Genomic DNA, 22940 nt, shown 5'->3' on the forward strand with positions numbered 1-22940 from the left:
CCCATCATGCCCCGCAGCCGCAGACCCCATTGTTTCCCGTGATGCCCCGGGGAGGGGCGGAACAGGCCCTTCCCGTGATGCTCCACGCTCCCTAGTAACCGCGCCGTTGCTAGGGGAGCGGCCGCCATGGCGGCGGCGCTGAGGCTCGGGGTCCTCATCCTTCTCCTGGCGCCGCTCCGGGCAGCAGAGCCGAGCGCGGAGCCCGTCCCCGAGCCCATGACCAGCGCGGCGGGTCCCGCGGCGCCAGCAGAGACCCGCGCTGCCTCCCGGGCGCGCACCCGCAGCGGGCCGGCCCCGGTCACGGACGGTGGGTGCCCTGTGGGGCGGGGTCTGCAGGGCACCGGCGGCTCTTCCCGGGTCAAGGGAAGCCCCACTCACGGCCTCTCTCGGGCCTCCTGTCGCCACTGGGCCTATGGCCCTCTTCCGGCTCCCATTGCAGCCGCCCGGGGCTGGGACAAGCCTGCGCGGCAGCTGCCCTGCTTCTCCCTGGGGATTTACCGGGGCTGTGCTGCAGTGCGGCTCTGAGCACCCCTCTGTAGCAGCACCCAGCTCCAGCCAAGGCTCGGAGCCTCCTCAGAAAGGCAGGCTCAGCAAGCCCTACACAGCCTTCAGGTACTGGGCACGCTGATCCCAGCATGCAGAGTCCTGTGAGTCGGCCCTGAGAGAGGGCAGGCTCTCCTGCCCACCCAGCACCCTGCTCGGAGCCCACAGGGCAGAGCCTGGCCTCACAGAGGGCACCCAGACTCACCCTGTATGTGCTTGGAGATCTCCACTTACACACCGAGCTGGTTGCGCACACAGTTTGCCCCAAGACTCCTAATTCATCTCCGGCTCGGTGGATATATAGTGGTGCTATGGCAATATAGATCACAAGGTTTTTTTACTGTGCTATCAGAAGATGTTTCCCACTGTCTTCTAATCGGCAGGTATACTTTTATTTGACTTTCGATTTCCCAGTGTTGTTGCCATCGGTTCAGCTTCCCTAGATTGCTTGCCAAATTAAACATGTTGTCCCAGTGTGTGCCTCCTTAGGGAAAAGAGACTTAAATCTGTGATCTCAGAGACATAACTGCACAATCTAATCATCCATGTTTAAACTTCTCTTGTTTATAAGGTAAGCTAAGGATTCCAGTGCTAAACTCAGCTAACAGAACAGTCAGAACTTCAGAGATTCCAGGAAATACCTGGATACTGTTCAGATGGTCAGAGAGCATCCCGGAGGCTGTAGAGAAATGGGCAACAGTCAAGTTGAAATAAAAGCAGCAGTAGTTGTGAAAATGAGCATTCCTTGAATGTCTTTCCTATGGAGCACTGGTCTTCATTTTCTACATTCTGTGCTATTCTTAAGTTTAGATTTATTGTAGAACAGCAACTCTCTTGAACAGTTCAGCAGAGTAATATCTGTTCTTTGAATTTAGAAACTTGAAAACCTAAGAATGTTTTAAGAAGTTGCCAAATGTATTTTATCGAGACAGTTTACAGTATTACTAGCAATTACTTTCTGTATTATTACACTGTTTCACAGTGTCCAAAGACAGAAAAAACAATTTCAAAGAAGTCAACTATGGTTATGTTGGCACATCAGGAAAATATATTACTGGACCCTGGAACATGCTCAATACTTGTAAACATCTCACTGCTCTAACAAAATGTTTCTTTTTTTTTTTCCTCCAATAAGCTGAAACAAGTAGATAGGCATACCTGGTTTGTATCTCTTTTTTTTTCCCGCTGCAGAGCTGAGTATATTTTCATACCTTCAAAATTCCTATTAATTTGCTTTTTTTGATTTCACAGGGGACACACCATCAGATTTTAGTATGCCCTTGCTTTTGTTACTGTGTTCCAAATAGATTTGCTAAGTAGCAGAAAAGATGGCTTTTAAAAATGACTTAAAAAAAAAAAGCACGTGAATTTGGATATAGACTTTTGACCATTGTCAAAAATAAGGCGAGGTGAAAAATGAAAGTGTTAGGGAACATGCTGTAATGTGTAAAGTTCCAATTCTAATTCTAATTTAAATCTCTCCTCCAGTTGCCAAGCTGTGTGTTTGTGATCTGTTAGTGGCACAGTGTGATGTAAATTGCTGCTGTGACCCTGATTGCAGTGCAGCTGATTTCAGTCTCTTTACTACATGTTCAGTTCCTATTGTCACGTAAGTGGATAAATAGCTATATGAAATATAAAATCCTGTTTTATGTGCTGCATGCGTTTGTAAGGGCTCTATCCTCTCCTCTTACCAATTCCTAGCCCCCCTTACCCCCTGCCATCCTAACTCCTGCCTACCCTTTCACCAGTCCTTCCTGCACTAGGCCTGTAAACTTTTGGCCCCAACCGGGTAGAACAGCAAATTGGCCTCCCACTCGTTCCTCTTTCACTTATTCCCTCTTTTCTAAACTCGTGCTCCTTGCTCTTTTCTCCTGTTTCATTGTGCTACTGTCTATAGGCGCTTAGGTGGTGATGCTGTCTGGTGGGGGAAGAATAATGCATCTTTAGATGTTCATCAATATAATGCAGTGTCTGGAAGTTAAGAAAGCTGATACCATGGGACCATCTGGCCACCTCCGCAGGTCATCAGCAATTTATCAGTAACCTCTTTCATTACCATTTATGATAGCAGCTAGAAACTTGATTAATTCAGGGCTTAATGAAGTAGTGTGAGCATTGTTCTGATCCTAGTTTTACAAGTCAGCGTCCCAACCTGCTGCCTCACTGCCAGTCTGTCACTTTACAAACAGTAAAATGTAACGTTATATCAATAAAGTAATGCTGATAGTTGTTTATTTGCTATTTACAGTTTATCTGAAAACACCTTCACCCAATTTCATCTTCTCAAAAAGGAGTTAAAAAAGCTCACTTCAAAATTGTAATGTAAAAAAATCTCTTGGTGACTTCTCAGAACAATAAGTACAGCTCTTCAACCCACCTTCTGCATAAATTATGCCAATCTGAACACTGGGGTTTATTCTTGGTGCTTTGAAATTTGAATTAGCAGTCATCCCAGACTGTGGTTTCTTATTGTTCTTGCACACAATGACTACTGCTACCCTTTTATAGGTACTTATATATATCAGAAGGGTCTAATCAACGCCTTCCTGAGTGACAGTTTGATTGTCTCAGGTGACTATTCTGTCTTTGTCAACTAGAAATCCATAAAATAAAGTTGTGTTTCTTTCCCCAAATTCTTTTGTGTAAAATGTTCATTTTGCATGAAAATCCATGGGATTTTCAAAGACTGCAAGTATTGTGGATCTCGTTATTTACATCTAGATTTGTATACATTTGCATAATTCTGTTAGTTACTGAAAGGGTTTGACTGATCACAAGTAAGAGGCTATGTGGTCTCTGAAACAGCAGAAAATGGGTGTTTGATTTATGACGTGATTCTACTGACAAATGGTTCACCTCATGGAAAAGTTTAACTCCATGCCTAAAAAGTCATTTCTAAAAGTCATTTCACTTCTTCAATATCTGTCCTTGAGTGCTTTAACCCTGCCTAAGTACCAGTTTCACAGGGATCATCGTCTTGTATTTCTAGCATGTAGGACACACCAGTACTCTTCAGGGTATGAACTGGCACATTTGCTGTGCAGCCTACTGCAGGTCTGGGCTGTTGATGAACCCATGGCACATCTACAAATACTTTTCCTAGGTTGGATGGGTTATTTCACCTCCCTGTTTCTCACTTTGCCATTTCTTTTACATGCATCTCAAGTAGGACTTTTTCCCGCTCCCCCCTGCAAAGTGAATATTATTCCAATATTCATGAAACCGACCTTTTTTCTGGTCTTCACACCATCACGTTACCCTAAAGGTCATAATTTCCACTCCTGATGTATAAATAAAAGTGCTTCTGAGCCCTGTATAGCCTGTGGTGCACCCTGCATTTGTGGTGTCTCACACCATCTGGATCCCATCCAACTTGTCATTTTAGCTCTAATATTATTACTGTCAGGCTCTTCACTTCCCCCTGGTCTGTCTCTTAGCTTTCTTCATGTTGCTGCTCACACAGTTTCCTCTGCTAGATAAAACGTTGGAGAATTATTTATTACTAAGCACACACTATAAAACAATATAAATCTTCTAAGGAGGCACAGTTGCTATATAAATTGTGTTAAAAAGAGTAATCTCTTTAGTGCTTTTTTTGATGCTGCCTCAATACATGAAAGGAACTTTAAAATATGGTCAATACTAGCTTCTAGTGGATCATTGATTTTATTATTATTGTTTGCAGAGGTGACAGCCGTCTTTGTAGTCAGAAAGCTGCTATATATTCGCTTGATGTTGAAGCAAATCCACCAGAAAGGATATTTAAATTAATTGACCAAGTCAATCCCAGTGTTTTCTGCATTCGTGCTACAAACTGTAAGTAGAGTTGTTGCCAATATTAAGCATTGTGCTGTTATTTTTATAAGCTCTTTAGGTACCAGAAACAGACTAAAATTAGAAGTAACTAAACCTGTGAGAAAACTGGTTATTCTGTACGCTCACAGTCCATATGTTGTAATCTTTTCACTTGTGAAACTATGGAGTTAAAACATCTCATATGCTCTTAGTCTTCTTTGTTGAAAAAAAATTGGGTTTTCGTGTTTTTTTTTGTAAAGAATTTAGCATCATCAATAAATCACTTTTAAAGTTGTTTCATGGGAAACTGACTGCTTTCCAATCGGTTACTGTAACCGTGTAATAGTCACCAGTGGTACAAATCCTTTATGCCCAGCTTTGAATTGACTTGCAGGGAAGTAAGAAGTGATCAGTAAGATTGTTCTCTTAATTTAATTATGACTGTGCAGTAGTCATCTGAATACTTAGCAGGGAAACTGTAGACGCTAATTGGCATGTCTTTGTTTTGCAACATATGCTGGTAGAAAACGTGATGTTGAAAGAAAAGGACTTATGTCTTTCCTTAAGTTTAAGTTTGTGCTTTCATGGATCTGGGTGAAATGATGAATTAAGATACTGCCTAGCTTTTGTCTTAAAGAAAAGAGAAAGCTTTTCTTAAAGAAAAGTTGCATTAATATTTTTCTGTAACTGAGTCTTTAACAACTCCAGAAGGAAAAATTGTTACTAAATGCTGTTTCTGTATCTTTTATCCTAAAAGTTATCTCATTTTTAAAAATGTTTTGACAGATAAACAAGCACTCTCCTTCAGTTCCCCTGAAATGCCTACTTCTGAAAATTTTGATCAGTTGCTTAAACAGTTTGGAAGTGCTTCTTTCAGTGCTGAGCCTGACAGCTGGAATATGAACACAGGTGCTCAAAATCCTTCTGATGCGAATGAAAGTTACAGATACGAGGTAAATAATTATCTGATTCGATTAGTATTAGATTGTTCCATAAAAGAACAAGTGAGCATTGTTTGCATCTGCTTTTAAAAAAAATGCAATTCTTCTGGAAAAGAGAAACTTTATTTTGGTCTTTAAATATAGAAATGTAAAAATAGAAGTGTAATGTATTGTGTTAGCTTACTTAAAAAGTGAGCTAGATTTTTAAGATCTTTGAAAAATAAGTAGCTGTTTTGCTATTGTAAACATAAAGCTGTTAGCAGTGGCTTAAGAATTGATGCGCAAAGTAGTATACAGTGTTGACAGATATAGTGGAAATAAGTACTACTTTTATTCAGATTTATTGTTAATACAAATGCTCTAAAACTTTCCATGGACTGAAATACACCTATATACTTCAGTGTGTTGTTTTATTTGGCAGTATGGTGTTCCTATACAGACAGTGGATGAATTTCTAAGACTACCTAGTCCTGTTGTCTCCTCTTGGTGCTCGGATGCAAATCCTGCAGGTTAGAAAATGCATTTGAATTCCAGTTTATTTGCTTTGGAGTATTCTGCTCTGACTCAAGCTTAATCAGTCAGTAAATTGGCACACACACAAATGTAAATTCAGATAAAGATTCATGAACAAATGTTTTTTCAAATAGCTTCTGTTTCTCTGGGGGTTTTTTAGACGTAGATTGGAAGTTGCGGTGCATCTATATTAAACATTCAACGTTAGATATGTAAATCCTTGACAGTCTTGTTAATGGGTTGTGTATCCTACAATAAGACATCCTATTTGGCATAATTGATTTAATAAAATAGTACAAGGGTGACACCATGAGGGAAGAGGCTATTACACAAAGCAAGACCTAACTGGGCAACCTTTGAAAGATGTCCCTCTGATGTAATGAGGTTCCTTTCACAGCCTGAATGCAACTCAAGTCAGACTTGCAGGCTTGAGCCCTACATTTTAACCTTTCACACAGTTTCCTGAAAATCTGGGGGGGGGGAAGCCACAACCACAACCGAAAACACACACCTGCATTTTCCAAACCCCACTGTTATTATTAAATACGGTATCATAACAATCATGGTGATGACCATAGGAAAACTGAAGTCTCTTGTGAAAGGAAAAAACCTTATGAGATCTCAAAAATGAAGTCATAAATCTTCTAGCTTTTATTAAGCTTCTATTGTTAAGAAGTAATATTTTGTCTCATAGCATTTTTGGAGAATCTAAGAAAGTATCATTCTTTATAGCTCACATAAAACCTTATCTGCAATAGAAATTACGTTTACTTTCACTTTTGCTTATACTTGAGGTTCTTATATTGTTTTTTATTTCTGCTTTTCGTAATTACTCTTTAATTTCGTTCAGTAATACTTTGTGACTTTTTTCCAGGGTTTTTAGTAAATCAGGCTACGAAATGCACTAGATCAGTAAGTGTGGAAAAATGTGACAACATTCAAGCGGTTAGTATGCTGTTCTATATCAACTCCAGCATTTTAGCAGTAAGTATGATTTGAAACAGTTATATAGCTGACCGTTGATATTACATATCTTTTTGCGTCTCCAGAATTAAGTAACTTCTATTTACTAAAGGATATGGTGTCTTATTTGGATTTTTAAATTGTGGGTTGGGAAAAAAAATCTCCCTATGCAACAGACTTTTATACAGAAAGCCTTTGGAAATGTTTTTGCTTCAAGCTTCAGTAACAGAAGCATTTGCTGTTCTCTGCTTAGCCAACAAAAATAATGGTCTTGAAGAGACAAGCTTGTATCACTGAGCTAGCGCTTACTGCAATGGCAGCAGTTTTATGCTTTTGTGCATGTTCAAGCTTTTCCAAGAAGCCTATTACCAGAGTGCATAATTCTAAGAAGTCTGGGTCTTAAAGAGTTGGTAAACCTTTGTACTTAAAGAAGAACCTGTAAGGTTTAATCCTCTGCATATATACCTTTCTTACAAGCCTCAGTTTTTAACAGTGAGGTATTGCACACGCATGCTAAGCCTTCCTTATACTCCTCGAAGAACATGACCTTTTACCCCACTGAGAGCAAATTTGTTTGTATGCAGCCTACTACCAAATCAAGTCTGTGGTTATTTTTCAAACCGAAGCTTACTTTTTCATTCCTTTTTGAACTGGAGGACAATGTCTTATGTATAAATAAATCCCCTTTACAGATATTCAGGAAGACAAAGAAATCATGCATGCAAAATTGAAACTGAAATACATAATACCTTAACCTGATAGCTCCTTCCGGAAGCTGAAGGTCATCAAGAAACAGCATACTCTCCTCCATTAAAATGTTTTTAATTTATGTAATTATTTAAATTAATTTAATTAGTACTCCATAGTGAGTGACTGCTTAAAGACCACTTCCAGTCTCCTCACAGATTCCAAATCTATCAACAGTGAAGGAAAGCCCACTAAGTAGTTCACATTCTCACAGGTGGGATCATTCTCCTGATCTTTGAGGACCTCAGGGAAATCAGCAAAGTGTTGCTCACAGATGTTAGCTTTTGATCATTCCGCTGTGGAAGAGGTAGAGAAAACTCTGCCTCAGAAGGGCTTTGAGTTTTCCCATGTGCACCCAAAATTAGAATTTTTGGTGGCTGCAGAACCAGAAAAGAAAAAGCATGCCTCAGGACAGGCTCCAAGCAGCTGAATGTTTTTGAATTAAAAGATGAATTCCCGTTCCTCACTAGAACAGTACATAACACGTTACCCACGTGCTGCTTGCCAATTACAACAGCCCAGCTTAGGAGAGGTCAGCTTTCTGTCCAAAGTACATTGGACATTCGGGAAGGATCAGATGCAAGAAGTGGAGAAGGCTGAACAGATGCTAGAGATGGTCTGTAGGAAGCTCCCCTTCCCAAAGGGAGCTGAAGATGGGATGTGACAATAGAAAAGTGACTTGATATTGGGGACAGGGTGGCCACAGGGCAGAGCAGGGAGCCCTTCCAGTGCCAGCAGGTGGAGCTGCCGGCAAAAGAAATAGCAAAACACATCAACCCAGGGAGGCTTGCTGGGAGCCCCTGCTGAGAGGACTGGTACTGCAGTTCCTTCAGAAATCCCCATCATTATGAGCCCATGCTCACTGCCAGGCTGGGCAACTTGAGTGATATGTAGGTCTCGGTAATTGTTGCAGTTAATCTCTGCTCTCTACCCCGGCCTGTCCAGCAGATGCAAGGGGCATTGGGGATGCTTGGAACCCGAGATACTCATAACGTGATGCTTCACACCATGGTTAGCGTGTACTGTGTAGCTGCCAAAGCAACGCGCTGCTTGCCTCCCTGGCTGGTGGGAAGATGAGTCAGTGGGAGGCAGCAGTGAAGCTGGAGTGTTGTCTGCCAGTGACCTACAGAAACATAATCCATCACCCCAGTCACAGATAAATAGAATTTTAGGAGAAGTGATCATTCCTTCTATCTTAGTCAGAAACAGCATGCTTCTCTGAAGGACGAGTCTAATCTTTAGAAGCACTTTTATTCATACAGCTGATTCTGGTGGCTGAGCTGTACCTCAGGATGTTGATATAAATATGTGACAGTGTGCGACAGACTTTACCTGCATCACCTTCAGGTCTCCAGCTTATAGGAATGTGTTCTCTGCAGTGACGTTAGATGAGCAGACTAGTCTCTGTATCCTGTCATAATTCTGCAGAACTTGCTTCATGGTCAGAGTCCAATTTTTGGTCCCTTCCCAAAGATGCGAATCAAACACTCATTGGGAACTCACAAAAATAAAACTTTCGACAAAATGGTGCCCTATGTGAGTATTTTGCAGGCCTGATTGATGACCTTGGTCTGACACTTCTGCCTTTCCATGAAAACTTGGTGAAAATTTTCCAGTGGGGCAGCTGTGCATGTCCACATGTTGTATAACAAGAGGGATACTTCCTTCTCATTTCTTTGTTTAGAGACCATGAAACTATGGACTCATTACCATCAGAATGGGACAACAAAAGCTCTTCATTTCTTTGGGTATGAACAGCCTGGCAGACTTCCTAAACTTCCTGGCAGTCTATGAATAGTTACAAGTGTTTTTGCACAGATCTGCAATAGGAACAATGTTCTCTGACACCCTTAATAGGTCAAACGCTATGATGCACAATAACAGTCATGCCAAAGTGAGATGCCTTTTTCGGGCCACCTTTCTGATGCAAGTAAACTTTTTCAGTGTTTCTTAGTTCTGAGTTGCAAACAGAGTGTCCAAGGGAAACACTAGATTAATCTACTACTTATTGAATGCATTGTATATTTATTGGGAATGTAGTCAAAGCTAGGCCCGATAGAAAACTGACGGAAGTCATCAAGAAATTTTCCAGTTTCTGTCAGAGGAAGAAGAGGATTGAACTATAATATTTTGCCTACAAGCCACAAAGAACGGCAGTTATTTTCACACTACCTGTATACTGTAGTGTATATCCAATCACTTCCACGATGTAAAAGTTATTGTAATGATAGAGAGTTAAATAGGCAAAGCAGTTAAGCCTTAACTGCTTTACTTAACTGCTACTTGTAATAGGTCATACCTTTGCTATTGTTTGAATTTGTTCTTTTATTCTTCTCTAGGTGCCCAAATCAAGTCAGATGGTAAGTATCCTTCTAACTTAGTTGGAAGAGCTGGGGGCAAAATTCTTGCTCAATTATAGTCAGTGGGCGTTTTTCACTGACTTCATCAGAACAGGGACTTCATCCTTCATCTTTACATTAAAAAATTTCTATCATTTGCTATCAGCAATGATACTTAGCAACTCCAAGGTAATATGCTACCTGCAAATATTTAAGCCTGATGCATTCCCCTCATATAAAACTCTCTCTTTTTAAGTAACTCTCTCTAGTTACTTAAAAATAGAACCTTTTGTTGAACTTCAGCAATACATGTAACATAGTAGTTGTTCAGAGGATTATTGACTGCTGTCTCTGTGGAACAGAACCCGGAACGGTCAGAAATGTAATAATACAGAAAAAGCCAAAAATAATTATATACAATATTCAGAAATTACATGAATTTGTTTTTCAGGTTAATATTACTGTCCAGTCCATAGTTGTCCAGTCTCTGAATGGAATGCGGAATTTACTTAATGGTAGTGATGTCCTCAGGCTCCCTATGATTTTGGATGAACTGTGCATAAATATAGTTCTTGGGGTAGGTGTGACAGTTCTTTTCCTCCTCACGTTTGATGGAAAGCATGTATGCATCGAATCACTTCTGATTCACAAATTGCAAAGATGTGAGAAAGGCCTTGCACAGTTTCCATATATTGTGACATCTCCAAAGCAAATGTGACAGGAGAAACACTGACTTTGGGATAAAAGAGAGTGTTTTGCAACAAAATAATAACTATATGCAACGTAATGTGGAGACAGGATGAAATCCTTTTCTATTATTACTGTGTGTATGTGACATAACAGACAATAACATGAGTTTAGAATCTACATTATGCCTGGCAGAAGATGATTTCAGGCACAGTGGTGGCAGAGCCAGAGGAATACACAGTGCGCATCATCTCATCTTTTAATCTTAAGTAGATGAACATTGGCCTTATGCTTAGACGAGGTTTATCGAGAAGTCAGGTCTGAAGAGGCTCCAGCCTCTAGAGGATGTAGTATATCTCTACCATGTAGTTGAGTGTTTCTTAAGCAAGGAAGAAAGAAAACAATACTTACATATTTTTAAATTCCTTTTTTCTAGTTTCATACTCTTATGTATTTGTTCTAATTGATATCTAAAATGTTTAATTTTCAGGTGAGTTATCACATTACATACACAGATGCAGGAGAAATAATAGAAGCAGCTGCTTCTTTTGTCTTGGGGGCAATTAACAAAGAAGCACTTTCAGTACAGCAGAGCTTTGAAATCAGCTTTACTCAGGTAACTGCTAGAGATGTTACGGATGACTTGTTGAAAGACATTTAATTACAAAACTTATTAAACTTGAATCAGAACAATCGTTAGCAGCAAGGTAAAATGTAACTTGCCCTGGATACACAAACGAGGCAGCATTTCAGAACTGGGCAATAAAGGTCTCCAAAGTCTGTTTTTCACATTTAGAAGAGTCATCTTGTGACTCTGTATCCAGTGAAAGCAAAGCCTGCTCCAGTGTTGGAGAACTGTTAGAATCTTACAGAGCAGTCTTACTACTATCATTGTTCAAGGCAGTTAATAATCCTAAAATAAGTGAAATATTTCTGTGTTTTCCAACCATTTCAGTACAGGATAAGAACTAACACTGTACGTTTGCATTGCAGGTAAATACAAAGCCAGTTCCTCTCAGTGGTAATCCTGGTTATGTTGTTGGACTCCCTATAAGAGCAGGCTTCCGGCCACAAGGATATCCTTTCCCTGTTGAAATTTTGTTTGCAGCGCTTGTTCTGGTCCATCTTCACAAACACTTTCTAGCATGGACATCTATAAAATATATCTGTTCTTTACCAAAAGCAGAAGTGTGCTTTTTGGGCTATGTTTTAGAAGTAGTGAATGACTCAGTCCTGACTGCAATCTCCTGGGACTTTTTAGTGAGGTAGATTTAGACCTTCATTGTACACTCTAGTGCTTCTTCACAGTGTCAGAGGAGTCTTGAGCTATTAGAGCATTTTCAGACATATTTTAAGGATGTGATGAAGGATTCTTTCTTCATGATATACATCAAGTATTGAATTTCCCTTTAACTGTGTGTTACATCTGGCATCATTCAGAATACTAACAAATACAGTCAACTTACCATTCTGCAAAGTACATCCAACCAGGACTGTCTGGCAGCACAGGGAGCCAGAACCCCAATATTATTTGGTTATAACATGATATCAGGCTGTAAGTTACGGTAAGAGGACATTTCTTTTTTCTTTTTTTTTTTTTTTTTTTGATTTAGTGCTTTTAATCCTCTGACAACCCTTTCCATTAGGATCTGTTCAGGTCCTGGGACATTTATACAGCTGTAGGAGTATTGGGAATGGAGTATTTAATTATAAAAAATGTCATTTCATTAACAATGGTCTTTCTCTTGAAGATTGTGTACATTAGCAACTGTAGCCAGAAGGCTTGCACAGTGCATGAGAGCAAGGGGAAATTATTACTGTGCCAAACCAATGGATTTTGCTTTAACTCACCTTTTTTTTTCCTGGAAGAATTACAGCAGCTATGAAATGCCAGCCCTTGACTCAGAGCCTCCTAGATTTACTGAAGGGACAAAGCTTTCCTGAATACGTGGCCTCATTTGGAAATTCTCAAGCCCGGGATGTGCTCGACTGGGTGCCGATAACTCACCTCCAGACCTCAGAACAGGTGAAAGTTACACCACTGCCACCACCCCCTTCACTCTCACTGTCCTCTCTCCTGAGATCTGTACCTGTACTGCAGTGTCGTGGTTTAACCCCAGCCAGCAGCTAAGCCCCACGCAGCCGCTCCCGCCTCCCAGTGGGATGGGGAGGAGGATTGGGAAAAGAAAAGTAAAACTCGTGGGTTGAAATATAAGAACAGTTTAATAACTAAAGTAAAATAAAATATAATACTAACTAATAATAATAAAAATACAATAATAATAATTGTAACGAAAAGGAATATAACAAAAAAAAAGAGAGAAATAAAACCCAAGAAAAGACAAGTGATGCACAATGCAATTGCTCACCACCCGCTGACCGATGTCCGAGCAGCGATCCGCTCCTCCCGGCCAAGTCCCTCCAGTTTATATATTGAGCGTGACTTCCTATGGTATGGAATAGCCCTTGGGCTAGTTGGGGTCAGCTCTCCTGGCCATGCTCCCTCCCAGCTCCTTGCACACCTGCTTGCTGGCAGAGCATGGGAAACTGAAAAGTCCTTAACTTAAGATAAGCGCTACTTAGCAACAACTAAAACATCAGTGTGTTATCAACATTATTCTCACACTAAATCCAAAACACAGCACTGTACCAGCTACTAAGAAGAAAATTAACTCTATCCCAGCCGAAACCAAGACATGCAGCGTCAGCTTAGGCTTCTCAGACCTATGGGGAAAAAAAATTTCAGAAACAAACTGGAGGAAAGTCCTCCTGGAATATTAAAAAACAAGGGGGTTTACTCTTGCTGTAAGGACAGAGTTTACTTTTAATCAAGCTGGTATCCAGGCACCTCAGTTATGGATCAGGACAACACATTAGGTACAAAACAACCCAGTTCTAGCCACAATTTAGTCTCTTGCTGTTTAGATGGGATGAAGCAGACAACTGATGAGGTTGAAAGTGTGAAGTAACAGAATTGGTGTTTCTATTTGGTGCTCTTATACCAGGTTAGAGTAAGATAGCAAGAATCCTTTAAAGCACAGAAACAGTGAGCCAAACAACACGTTTATTCTCAACATCTTCTGTACTAGCCCTTTTCCTCCCGATGCAGCGCAGTCCCTGCTATTGGTGGCAGGCAGTGCTGCTTGGCACACGCTGAATGACAGCACCCCCTCAATGACAGCTTGGTTAGAGGTGCTTTTGCATGCACTAAACAGTGAATGATTTCTGTAACCAGAAACTTCTCAGTACCTAAAAATACCTAAAAATATTTAAAGACGCTAGGCTTCAAAATTCTGCCCTGGCAGAATGAAGGATTTTCTACTGTCCCAGCAGTATTACTGAAATAAGTCTTCCTATTAAAAAGAGCCAGCTCAACACTATCACTAAGAGCCAAAGTCCTGCCTCAGGTAGAACAGTCCTGCCTGAAGTGCAGTTACAGAGTCGGTTTGTCAGCTATGGAGAAACTGCAGGGACGCCCCTGAGCCAAGGCTGCAAGCACTTGCGCTGCCTGCACAGGCAGCAGTCCAGGGCACAGGCATGGCGGCGTTGCTCCGGTAACCTCCCGGAGCGAGCTTTCGGGAGGCATTTTGCCAGTTTAATAAGATGAATAATTAATGTGGTCACTCTTGTACAAGTCAGATAAATGAGAGAATTTATAACACTTTTCAGAGCTCATGCCAAATACCAGTATCACTTGAAATAGAAGTGAAGTGGACTAAATATGGATCCCTAGTCAATCCTCAAGCCAGAATAGTGAACGTTACAGCAACGATCACTACCACCACAGTGAAGCAGGTATGTAATTAAATTACAGGATTTAAGATAAAAAGAATGGCTTGTTTTGCTTAGTTATCAGCTGTGCAACAGTGGCCCAGTTAATCTCGTTATCTGAAGGTAACACTTCAAATTAGAATGCATATTGCACCCAACAGTTTCTGTTCCAACTCAAACACAACTGTGGGCTGCTTGCCAAAACACACTTCAATAAAAATCTATACATCATTCATGAAAAGAAATGTGGAACTGTATATGGAAAAAAACCCAAACTTACTACAAATAACAGCTGAAAATACAACGCTGTCTAAACAAAGTAGTCATACAAAGAGAAAACTGAAGCTAATGTCCATTTGTATTTTCATTGCAGCTTCCCCCAGGAAGGGAAAGGACTATTCCTATAACAAGTTCTGTTGTTTTCACCAATATTTCTTCACCTGCAGAGCCAGGCTATAAAGCTTGGCCCACCATTAATGCCAAGTTACCCTTTGATTTTTTCTTTCCATTTGTCTAAGGTAAGTATGCATTAAAAAAAAAAAAAAGCCATATTTCTGCTTTTTCTGATTTTTAGTCCATTTCCTAAAGAAGCGAGGTTTATCCAGTCACTGCGACGGGCCATCAGTTTCTTCTAAATTGTAGACACACTGGGTTAAAATTGGCCAAGAGAGAAAGGGCAAGCCCTTGTGAGGGTTCTCAGAAGCTTTAGGGCAGAAAAAAACCCACATTAAGTGGAAAGTTCCCAATTATACCTCTATCGAGAGAAAAAAAAGCTTGCAGTATGAACTTGATGGTGGCTCTAGCTGGCCAGGCAGCACGTGTACAGCCACCAGCCTTCCGGCACATCGGATGCTCTGAACTAGCGCTGGTCCGAGCTGCCTGCCTAGCAGCGTGGGGGCAGAAGGGGAAGGGAAGAGCACAGGGACACAGTACGGCTCCATAGGAAACTAGGTTTCATTATTCTGTGAACAGCAGAGCTAAATTGTTAATTAAAGTAATCATGTGCTATTAGATAAGGTCTCTGCTTTATCTATTCTCATAGATGAATAAGCCACATATTTCTAGCTATTCTTCCCAAACCACTAATTAATTACCTTTCTTTAAAAATCTGAACACTTAAGTGATGCTTTCGGAAAAGCTCAATGACCCTTCCAGCTGACTCTGGCTGAAATCAATTGGAGATGCCTGCTACAGTCAACACCTTTCAGAATTCCCACTTACAGAATCTCACTCTTCAGCTATAAAATAGTCTCTCCACAGGGAGCTTCTAGTACCTGAAAAAGTTCACGTTGTGTTCAAACACCAGCCTGGTCCTTTAGAATATGCTTTCTAATGGCTTTTCTGGAGTCTAACTGTTCCCAGCAGTCCACTCATCTACATCTGTTCTTATATATTCTAATTCTTTTAATGTGTTGATTTATGAGCTGTGGAAACAAAGAACTTTGTGGCCCAGCGGGCTGCAAACGAACACTTAAAATGGAAGACGAGATGAGAGAACGCAGTATCAGAACTGAAATCTGCTGTTGAGAACAAGGCATTGTTTGACGTAAGATGGCACACGTTTGCCTCTATTTTGGTGCTGATTTGATTGTCAACTAAAGGAGTGGTGTGTTGGTATTTTTGAAATGAACGTTATTTATATAACAAAGTGGCACAAGCGGCAACAGAAATGAGGAAACTACCAACAATATGAAAAGAACGGTTGGCAAATACTAATGATGAACGGTCAGCTTGTAGAGAAGAAATGACCTTTTCAGCCTGGGTTCTTATCATTTGTACTGCAAGTTTCTACAAGATGTTGCAAACAAAGAACGTTATCATGGAAAAATGAAATTATTTAAAATAAGTGGTACTTTTGTGGATGTGTAGCTTGTAAAGATGTGTCTTTATTAAATTATTTTGCAGTTTTGACTGTACAACTGTACAAGAAAGGTCTTATGAAATTACTGTTTACAGGGACTACGTGTGATTAATTTTCCAGCAAAACTATTTTTGCAATCCCAAGATCTAATCAAAGTGTGGTCAAATAGAAAATGTTTATAGGCAACACTATACAAGAGAAAGCAAAGAGACAGGAAAACCTTTCAGGTCAAACTGGTAGATTTCAACACCGCACTCTCCGGAGCAGACTTCCCCACCTCGGAAAACTGGCCTCCTATTTTTGCTCGCTGATGAGTCCATGCTGTTTTAATATCTTGTTAAGCCTCTCAATTTCTTGCTCCTATTGGAGACAAAAGTCAACTCATTAATATAGCTCTTACATTTCAGCAGTGGGAAGATCTGTGGGAACCTGGGGAACTATTTTAAGGTATCTCACTGCAGTAAAACAGGACAACCTGGCTAAAGTAAGTAGGACAGAGGTAGCCGTCATCCCTTTGCAGCAAGCAGCTAAGGGAAGCACAGGCAGAACAGGCGAGGCTGTGGTTCTTCAGCCCAGCTTACCCCACAGCTTTCTGATGAAGAAACCAAGCTGACAGTGTGGCAACCTTGCAAAAGGATCCCAAGCCAGCTTGTCCTGGGGAGTAGCCAGCGGGTAAGCCTTGTTTAAATTAAAAGTGTTTTCTTACCTTCTCTACACAGCTGTGTTCCAGTTGTTCAACCTTTGTTGCAAGTTTCAGGTTTGCTTGCTTTAGCTTGGACACTTGTTGTTCAGAGCGGGTCTTTACCGATAAAATTATTCCTGTGAAACAATTCACAGTGGATTCATTTTACAATGTAAAACAGCCGCTAGCAGGAGGTTAACAGTACACAGGGTCTGTACTCAAGGAGTTAAACGTGTTCCTCTCGAGCTCTGGTTCTGTCATCTTCAAACCACCCTTCCCAAGTGCTTTTCTTAATGAGGAGGGTTTTAAATTAGCCACCCCAGGGATTCAGATACCGATACTCTGCTGGGAAGAGGCAGTCCGGCCTCTGAGCTGAATTAATCAGCCAGACTGTCACTCAAATCCTGAATTTGAATTCGCTCCCTTGGCAGAGCCTGGGGGGGGATGTAACTGGCAGCTTTCTTGTTACGAGGGGCTGCGCTGTAGCTGATTTCATGTAGTGGGGAGCCTTGCTCTAACAGCAGCGCACAGCACAGCCTGGGGCACGAGGCTCGTCCACCCCCGGGGCCGATGGCTCCGGCCCGGTGGAGCGGGACACGGCACATCATCAGGTCCTCAAGGTTTTGCCTTCACCTTGCGCGGCTGCAGTAAGGGCACGCAGCTTCTCATTACAGCGGAGGTGTCGCTTCTGTACTGAAATACTGTTAGGTTTTTACATGTGAACTCAGCCCTCACAGTAAAGGCATTTCCTTCCCACCTTTTTCTGAGAGGGGTGGGGGGATATAAAAAAATAGCTTGGTAAGAGCATCAAGAACATCACGTTCTTCCTACCCGACGGAGCTCTCCTCCGGCTGCTGACAGAACAACGTGCACGTAGGCAGGCACCGATGCGTGCCAGTGTTTCTAGTGCTACAGGCAGCAGGCTTGGGGTTTGGGGATTCGTTTCTCTGAAGGCAAAGCAGAGCGATGCTGCTTATTTGCATTGATAACATCGAACAGTCCCCACCTGCCTGTAAGCCGGTCCCTTCTCAATCAACAGGGACTGAAGGCAGCGAACCGTGCCTAGGCTTTGACGCACAACGCCCGGAGCTTGGGGCAGATTTTCTTTGTCCCTCCGTTGCTCCAAGCGGGCGGGCATGGCGAAAAGCTTGGGAGGAAAACCAGGAGCACCCAAGGGTAAGGGGATTTACTTGTAAATGCAATACTGGTTTTCTGCTGTAAAATGGCGTCCTGAGAGACGCCGAGGTTCCTGTGGCTCACGCAGCTGCACACGAATCCGGTTTCTCTCTGACTTTCATTCCGAACTAAAGAGAGCCACAAGCTGCTCTCACTTCTTCCCTCTTCCCGGCCGCTGCCACTGATCAGGCATGTTCTCCCCATCAAAACGGCAGCAGGGGGCTGGAGGTGACAGACACGGCCCCAGCCATCCTTTCTTTTTATTCCAACTAACAAGACTTAGAGCTGCATCAAGTACAGAGCGCTCAGCAAAAGTGCACTTGTAGGCACAGGACGGTACCTGAGCTGAGGTTTCATGCAGGAATTGGGGATAATCCCTTTGCCGCATTTTTTTAAATCCCAAAACCTCTTCCCCCAGAAGGAAGAAAATGTTTCCAGCTACGCTTGTTTCAGAAGTGTCTGAGTTTACATCTATTTGCAACAATTTACAATTACAACAGCAGAGTCAGTGAAGTCTGATCTGGGGACATTTTATATTCCTCTTTGTATGGTAAACCCTTTGAATCCAAGCAAGAAAGATCCAGAGTGAGATCAGGATGTTCCCTGCAGCATCCTCGGAGGGGATGACGGAGTCACAGCAGAACATCAGAGCAGTAAAACCCACTCTGCTACAGAAGTAGATTCAGGAGGGCAGGGTTTTACCCTCCTCCCCTGTTAAAGTGTTGCCAAAAGGATCTTACGATGCAAACTTAAGACGTGAGCCATCCCCCTCAGGAGGGAGGGATGCAAGAACAGGTTACGGGTTGTTTTTAGGAGAACGTGCCAATGCTGCTGTGCTAGAGCTGGGGATCCCCGCTAGCCTGGCCCAGCTGCCGTGCCCTCATCACCGAGGCATCGCACCAACACAAGCAGCAGATGATTGCTGCTCCAAAGAAATGACAGCCTAATTAAGGCCACGCTCCAGCAACGGAAACTGCACGGGTGAAACTCTGAGTTCGCTGGGAGAGCAAGGCCCCGGGGTCGCACAGATGGCTTTGAGAAGGGAAAAAAGACGTGAGCCCAGATAATTCGGGTAAGGTCGGCAAATCCAGCCCACGCACCAGGGAAAGCTCCCGACCGGCCGTGCGCACCTACCGTTGATGATCCTGGCCACTCGCCACAGCCGCAGGAGAATCAGGAGCCCGACAGCTTCAAACTCGTGCTCTCGGAAGATGAGGACGACGTCGAGGATGAACGACACGACGACGACGATCCCATCCAGCACTTCGAACTTGTGGTGGAAGAACTCCCAGCGGTAGACAAAGACTTTAAACCCCACCTCAACCAGGAAGATGGTTAAAATGGAAAGGGAGAGGTAGTGGAAAACCTGGGAAAAGACAGCGCAAGTTTAAGGCCCGGAGCCCCTCCTGTGTGCACGTGAACCGGGCAGGCTGGAAAACCTCCACTGCTTGAGGGCACGTCTGGTTTGACTCTACAAGGAGGGCTGGGGACTTTTCTTCAGCTCTAAGGGACAACCAGAGCAACCACAGCTGGGCAGCCAGCGGCTTTGGGTAAGCCAGACCAGGACGTGCGAAGACAACCAGGAGAAGAGCAGCAAGAGCAATTCAGCTCTGCTGCAGGCCAAGGAAACATGAAGCTGCCACACAGAGCGCCGTGAGCTGAGCCAGGTCGGCCTCGCACGCTGCAGGGCTGTCACACGAGTCCCTGCGAGACCTTCGTCCACGTGCCTGCAACTGCCGGCTCAGCGAGGCTGAAGGTCAAGGTCCTGCCTGCCCGGTTGTCCTATCTAGTGGGCTTTGAACACCAAAGAGAGGGAAGTCATGGTCCACGTTGACACTTCCCTGCATTTTACCTTTGGGGTTATATTATATTTGTCCGGATGGATGATTTTCAAGTCCATAAGCAATTCCCCAAGGACCAGCAAGGCATCCAGGATGACCAAGCAGACAACCAGGATCTGTCAGAGGAGAACCACCGATGTGAAATCCTCTCCCAACACGGGGGGATCAGCAAGAGGAGCCGACGCAACCTGCAGCTAAACATGCCCCAACGCTGGCGCAGGGTGCCCGGCCAGACCCTGCCCTGTGTCCCCGACTCGGCTGGTTGCATTTCACAGAGCTTTCTGTTACTCCCACCCAGGACTCCCACTCCCACAGCCCCCGGTCGGTGGGTTATTCCTGCAAAGTCTCGCCCACGCAAAACCGCTTGACTCCCCCCCCAAACCCAGCCATTTCCCACCGCTTGGCGTGGGGGGTCTCGGGGAGCTCGAGCCGGGGAGCACGTGCCTCTGCCGGCACCGTGACAAGCGTGCACCGAGGCTTGTCGCCGCTCAGGAAACATCTGCGCCCGCTGCGGAGCGGCTTGTTTCCGACAGGACGGCCCAGCTCGGAGGCAGCAGCCGCTCTCACAGGAGCCACGAGTGCTCAGGAGCTCGGCGCTGCTCCCAGCCCGCCTTCAGCTCTATCCCACATCGGCTCTGCTCTCACAGGTGCCTTCGGCCAAATCTCACCCTCATTTCCCTTCGGCCTCGGTTTGTTTTGCCTCACCTGAAACCTGTGGGAGCTGAAGAGCTTTTTCATCATGTCCTGGAAGGAGATGCGGCTCCTGGTGGGCTCCAGCTTGATCTCTGAATCCGGCTGCTTCTCCCCATTCTCCCCAGCCTCCTCCTCCTCCTCCTCCCATTTCTGATAGTCGTTGCTCCACTGCACGGGGTCGTCGCCCACCACCGTGAAGTGCTTCAGGTACCTGGACATGGCTCTGGATCAAGCTGGCATCACCCTGCCAATGTCTGAGGGACAAGAGCAGAGCATCACCTCCCCGCTCAGGGCTGACCGAGGGTGCCAAATCTCCCTCGTTTCACCACAGCGAGTGTGACAAGAGCGTGATGCTTCGTTCAGACGTGGCTGACCGGGCGGTGTGGACGGGCCCTGCTGACGGGAAATTGCTTAACGGTGGTGCCGCTTGTTTTGCATCACCTCCCACGGTGCGGCGCAGAGCCCCCGCCGCCCTCCTCGGTGCTGTTTGCACCCCGTTGTGCTGCTCTACAACGAGGAACCTCCTCGCGAGGTATTTCCAAACATCTCAAAACAAAGCATTGATTACAGGAGAAAAAACCACCAGCCCTTATCTCGCATCTCGTGATGCAAGAGGGGGCAGCTGCCCATTTCCCGTTAGAAAGAGCCATCGTGCTTCTATTAGACGCTGATCAATGGAGATTATTCGTCAGAAGCTGGAAGCAGGCGATTTCCTCCCCTTCATTTGCTCTCTCACCCCCTGCGCACCAGGGCAGGCTGCCGTTAGCGTCGGGTCTGAGACAAACCCTCCGCTGAGCTCCCAGAGCTGCCCTCATCCTTTCAGGTGGCCGCGGTTGCAGCCCAGCCGCCCCAGGGCTAACCGGGGCATCCTCACCCTCCAACCACACCACCAAGCTGAAGAACAGCCATAATTTCCCTTCATTAATGTCAGGGGCCCCCATTATTTCAGCCTTTGCAGGCAAAATAAGCAGGTGATCCCCCGCATTGCTGCCTGGCCAGCGGGCAATGCTGTCCCCTCCATCTCTTCTCTCCGCATCCCCCAGGGCCCACCTCACCCTTGGGCATCCCGGCTTCAGCCCGTCCCTGTGGGCACCCAGCAAGGGACAGGACCAACCCCAAACCCGCAGACAATCCCGGTTGCAGCTCGGCGCTGAGAACGGCTGCAGGAGAGGCTCCCTCCGTGCCTGCTCTCGTGTTCCCCCGTTGCAGCCCCGTCAGCTCGCCTTTCCGCTTTGGTCAACCCGGCGAGACTGCCTGGCCCACAAACCCTGCCGAAAACTGCTCCTGCTGCTGGCAAACAACCACATCCCCATCCCTCACCGGGGCTCTCTGCGCATCCGTCCTTGGCCAAAGCCGGCCGGGGAGCTCAGCACAAGCCGCTCTTGGCCCGCCGGAGCTGCCGTGGGTCTGCCCGTGCCCCCAGGCTGCTCTCCCTCCCCTCAGCTCCCTGCAAGTAGAGGTCCTGGGGGGCCACGGTGGGATCTGCTCACAGCAGTGGTGGCTGTTGGAGGGCACGTAGGCTCCGGACCACCTCGTCACCCGCTGTAGGGGATGGAGATGGCCCCACGCTGCCGTCATGGCAGCAGCACCTTCATTCCCAGCCGCCGGGCGCTGAGCGGAGCCCACCGGAGCTGCCCCGGGTGTCGAGCCCCCCGGCCCCTTGCGGGACGGCCTCTGGGCTCGCTCGGGCCGCGGGGCCTGGAGCCGTCGCCGGCGGACGGAGCAACCAGGACCCGGGATGTGGCTGGAAGTCCCCAGCCTCCCCCGCCTCCACAACGCCGGCCGGAGCGACCATGTCGGCTCCCCGCTCCCGCAGCGGGACGGAGCCCCGGGCCCCGGCGGAACCCCCGAGGGGAAGAACGTGGCGGCCCCGAGGGGGCCCCCGCTTGCAAACCCCCCCACCCCGGGCCGGCACTCACCGAACCAAGCCCCGTAAGCGTCCCGGTCGCCCCCCCCCAGCCCCGCTCCCCCCTCACCCCACCTCACCTCGGCCCCCGGTACCGTGCGCGTCCCGGCTGCGCCCGCCGCTGCCCTGCGCCTCCCCCGGCGCTGCGGGGCCTCCCCCGGCCCGGCCCCGCCTCCCCCGGCCCGGCCCGGCCCCGGCGGCTCCCTCCCCATCGCTCCCGACAAGGCTCCAAGCGGATCCCGGAGCCCCCGGGCCGGGGTCCCCATCCCCGGGATCCCCGGGATCCCCGCTCCGACATTTTCCGTTTTCGCAGCTTTTTTTTTTTTTTTTTTTGCCCCGCCTGGCTGCGATACGTCCCTGAGCGGGAGCTGCCGCAACAGGACCCGCTGGATGGAGCTGAAACTTTTTTGTTCGTTTGTTTTTAAACTTTTTTTGTAATCAGGCCCCCCCCGCCAGCTCGCCGGACAAAGCGAGCGGAC

At 45.4% G+C, this 22940-nt stretch overlaps 2 protein-coding genes across 2 annotated transcripts; one reads left to right on the forward strand and one right to left on the reverse strand.

Annotated features, from left to right (window-relative positions):
- Positions 1–126: 126 nt before the first annotated feature.
- On the forward strand, positions 127–16177 carry TCTN1 (tectonic family member 1). The gene is made up of 15 exons (XM_050906822.1): positions 127–307; positions 2032–2152; positions 4232–4362; positions 5128–5294; positions 5704–5791; positions 6670–6779; positions 9845–9865; positions 10296–10421; positions 11022–11147; positions 11525–11607; positions 11956–12096; positions 12401–12557; positions 14201–14326; positions 14676–14820; positions 15424–16177. The coding sequence occupies exons 1-14, from the start codon at positions 127–129 to the stop codon at positions 14817–14819; spliced, it is 1722 nt and encodes a 573-aa protein (XP_050762779.1). The 3' UTR covers position 14820; positions 15424–16177.
- HVCN1 (hydrogen voltage gated channel 1) lies at positions 16142–22595 on the reverse strand. The gene is made up of 6 exons (XM_050906823.1): positions 22542–22595; positions 20568–20809; positions 19874–19978; positions 19156–19387; positions 16870–16982; positions 16142–16523 (listed from the first exon to the last, which is right to left on the reverse strand). Exons 2-6 carry the CDS (start codon positions 20772–20774, stop codon positions 16458–16460), a joined length of 723 nt encoding a protein of 240 aa, XP_050762780.1. The 5' UTR covers positions 20775–20809; positions 22542–22595; the 3' UTR covers positions 16142–16457.
- Positions 22596–22940: the final 345 nt, after the last annotated feature.

Source organism: Gymnogyps californianus, chromosome 16 (genome assembly GCF_018139145.2).
Source record: "Gymnogyps californianus isolate 813 chromosome 16, ASM1813914v2, whole genome shotgun sequence".
Classification (NCBI taxonomy): domain Eukaryota; kingdom Metazoa; phylum Chordata; class Aves; order Accipitriformes; family Cathartidae; genus Gymnogyps; species Gymnogyps californianus.